General features: G+C 42.0%; 1 protein-coding gene across 1 annotated transcript in view; it reads right to left on the bottom strand.

Annotated features, from left to right (window-relative positions):
- Positions 1–239: 239 nt before the first annotated feature.
- The window catches only part of LOC107122531 (tetratricopeptide repeat protein 4-like), a 4,381-nt gene continuing 945 nt past the window's right edge, over positions 240–3,675 (bottom strand). Inside the window, exons 2-3 of the mRNA XM_015425648.1 lie at positions 2,154–2,236; positions 240–756 (exon numbers count right to left, since the gene is read on the bottom strand). Of these exons, the coding sequence (XP_015281134.1) occupies positions 654–756; positions 2,154–2,236 (186 nt within the window). The 3' untranslated portion in view covers positions 240–653. The remainder of the gene's footprint in view (positions 757–2,153; positions 2,237–3,675) is intronic.

The following is a 3,675-nucleotide window of genomic DNA, read 5'->3' as shown; positions in this document are numbered from 1 at the left end:
ACACACACACACACACATACACATACACACACACACACACAAATACAGCTACAGAATAACCAATCAACACCTGTGGTTGGTCTGCAGGTACGATATTATTAAATTAACAGAAATAGGGCCAGTTGGCGAGGCCTGTGGTTGGGAGACCACCAAGGAAGACTCTGCAGAGGAAGGCAATGACAAACCACCTCTGCTTCTCACTTGCCATGAAAGCCCTGAACTGGGGTCGCCATAAGTCAGCTGCAGCTTCACACACACACACACACACACATACACATACACACACACACACACAAATACAGCTACAGAATAACCAATCAACACCTGTGGTTGGTCTGCAGGTACGATATTATTAAATTAACAGAAATAGGGCCAGTTGAGTACCTTGAGAGAGAACCAGATTCTTGGTCTGCAAGGCAGGTTAGCAGTATTACATTGTAAAAATGCAGAAATGTGATAAATGCCAGTTCCAGTTCTGCAGCCTTGTTAATATTCAGTTTTTCACATTCCTTCCTATGGGACTGGCAGGACACGTTCTAGTTGACTGTCACTGTGACGGCAGAAAAGTAAAGCATAGTCCCAGTTTAGAAAGCTAAACGGTGCTCGTCACAGCATATGCTGTTCTTGTTCTTTTTTAAAAAGTTCATATTCACTCACTTAAGCCAGTGAACTTTCTTCCCCCAAAAGTAGTTTTTAGAGAAAGGAGTATATTTTACCAAAACAAAAAAAGTAGGAGTCCCAGCTTTCACAAAGTATCTGCAAAAAACAAAAACAACAACAGTGACTATCTTTTCTATTGCTCATCCAAAGTTTAAATTTGAGATCACCTTTTTATAATTGCTCTTCTTTATATATGGATATCTTGTTAGACACTGACTGTAGAGTATTTGCTTTTTTTAATTGAAGAAATTAATCAAACGCTTTCGGCAAAACATTAAGAGGAACTTCCTGACAGTTAGAGCAGTTCCTCAGTGGAACAGGCTTCCTTGGGAGGTTGTGGGCTCTCCTTCTTTGGCGGTTTTTAAGCAAAGGCTAGATGAAGAAGAAGAGGAGGAGATTGGATTTATACCCCACCCTTCACTACCCAAAGGTGTCTCAGAGTGGCTTACAAACTCCTTTCCCTTTTCCTCCCCACAACAGACACCCTGTGAGGTAGGTGGGGCTGAGAGAGCTCTTGACAGAAACTGCTCTTTTTCAAGAACAGCTCTTATCAGAACTAAGGCTTTGCCCAAGGTCATCCAGCCAGGTGCAAGTGGAGGAGTGGGGAATCAAACCCGGTTCTCTCAGATTAGAGTCTGCGCACTTAACCACTACACCAAACTAGATGGACATCTGACAGCAATGCTGACTCTGTAAACTTAGGCAGATCATAAGAAGGAAAGGAGGAAGGGTTGCATCAGTGCTTAGTTCTCCTAGCGCTTTCTTACCCGCCCAGGGAAATGCTGATCGCCACTTTGGGGTCAGGAAGCAATTTTCTCCGGGCCAGATTCCTGGAGGGTTTTTTTTGCCATCTTCTGGGCACAGAGCCAGGGGTCAATGGGGGTAGTTGTGAATTTCCTGCATTGTGCAGGGGGTTGGACTAGATGACCCTGGAGGTCCCTTCCAAATCTATGATTCTATGAAATTACTGTTGCCTCTTATGTCAGTTCTGCTGCCTGCTTTGTAATCTTAGGACAGAAACAGCTTTATCTGAATGCTACAATTAATAAGCTACCTCAGTAGGAGAATGAGTGCCCTGGTATGTAGAATCCTGAGGACCCAGCAGGCAGAACTGCACAAGTTTCCTTTTCTTTATCTTTAATATCTGATTTGCAACAACAACAAAAATGCAAGCAGTTTGCCAATACAGGGGCCATGCAGTTAGGTAACTGCCATTCTAGGGCTGGATCCACCATGGGACAGACTGAGACTGATTAACTTATATTTTTAAATGTTTACAATTTTATTGTAATTGTTACATATAAGAGGGTTATTATATTCCCCATGATGTACTTATTACCAGCAGGACCTTTTTTTTGAACCCATATGAGAGATTCCCCTTAGACAAAGCAGCCCTCTGACTGAGGAGTCTATGAACTCAGCTCCTTTGATACTGCACACTTGTCATTTTGTTGATCAATGAGTGGCATGCAGCTCCCAGCTCAGCATCTCACCTTTGGTGTTGCAATGCTTGCAACAATGTCGACTGGGTGCCTATCTGGTATATCTCTTCTCTTTCTTCATCCTCATAAAAAAGCTACGCAAAGTAACATGGGGAGAAAAAAGATTACCAAGTGCCACGAACACGCTTTATGGCTTAAGATTTTCATCCAGGTCATACAGTGGAACATCTGCAACTTGTTTTGGGTAGCATGACATTTAAAAGATTCTTGGCTATGACTGGTTAACAGGATTAGTTTGTCACTGCTGTTTATTTTACTTGGTTTGGGGGATCTGGTACTAAACCAGCAGAACAGTGATAGTTTGGGAACTGCTGTGGTAATTTGATTTCTGACACATTGTCGCATGCTCTCTTGTGAGATAGACAGCCTCCAAGATAACTGGAACAAATGTTTAAAGGATTTTCCAGACTTAGCTTTGTTTAAAAGAATTATCTGTGTTGAAGAGCCAGTCTGACACATGACAAATACCTGGTGAAATGCCACTGCTAAAAGTAATCCATTAAAAAACCCTACTTTCCTTCCAAACTAAAGTGGGAACCAAGAGATAGGATTACATAAGTGAAAGCAATAATGCGATAGAGTAACGGTAAGACCAAACAAGTATAAAAACAAACAACATAACATCTTCATGACTATAACTAAGTCCCTAAGAACCATATTTGCCTTCACAGATGCTAAACACACATGTCTCTCAGGAGGCTCTGAAATCTCTCTTAAACAGTTCAGTTTTACAGGCTGTCTAGAAGCAGAATAGGAGCCTTCTTTGATTGCTCTAAGAGGCTATTCCATTTCTCAAAGGTTCTCATACAAGCTGTAGCCGAGTATGGCATGGTGGGAGAAGTGACAGAGAGCAGGTGGCCAGAAGCAGAGTTGTGGAATGGATTCATATAGGGAGAGATGATTCTTCAGGTTATGTTGGCCCTAGGAAGTGAAGGGCTTGAAACGTTAGATCCAACACCCCTAACTGATGCCTGAAATATATCTGTAACCAGATCCAAAATGTGTAACCATTTCTGGGAACACAGGATCTCAGCAGCTAGCCTGTTATTAAATGGACTGCTGCATGCTGAACCAATGGAAGTTTTCAAACTAGGCTCCATGTATAGCACATCACAGTAGTTGGATCTTCAAGGTACTGTGGCATGGATCACTGTGGCCAGGTCAGCTGACTTAAGACTGGAGGGAGTAACTTCTGAGATACAGACAGAGCTGAAAAAAATCATTTTTTCCTGACAAAGCATGCTTTAATCCATCAAGCATGGGAAAAGCAATGACATCCAAACCACCAGTCTTGCCAACCAGCATCACTAGAGCACAGGTGGTGAACTCCTTTCTCTGAGGTATGCCTCTTATGTACTAACAGGTAATGTTCTAATATGAAATGTTTCCAACAGACAATTCTTGCTTCTTCCTATTTCACTGAATGACAACCAAAGCCTTGAAACTATTTTTAAAACCCAAACCAATTCTACAAGGAGCTCTACCAAGTGCTATTATTAAAGCTGTATCACAG

The sequence above is a fragment of the Gekko japonicus genome, unplaced genomic scaffold, assembly GCF_001447785.1.
Source record: "Gekko japonicus isolate JY-2015 unplaced genomic scaffold, Gekko_japonicus_V1.1 scaffold1032, whole genome shotgun sequence".
Taxonomy (NCBI): domain Eukaryota; kingdom Metazoa; phylum Chordata; class Lepidosauria; order Squamata; family Gekkonidae; genus Gekko; species Gekko japonicus.
This window is presented reverse-complemented; position numbering and strand designations above follow the sequence as displayed.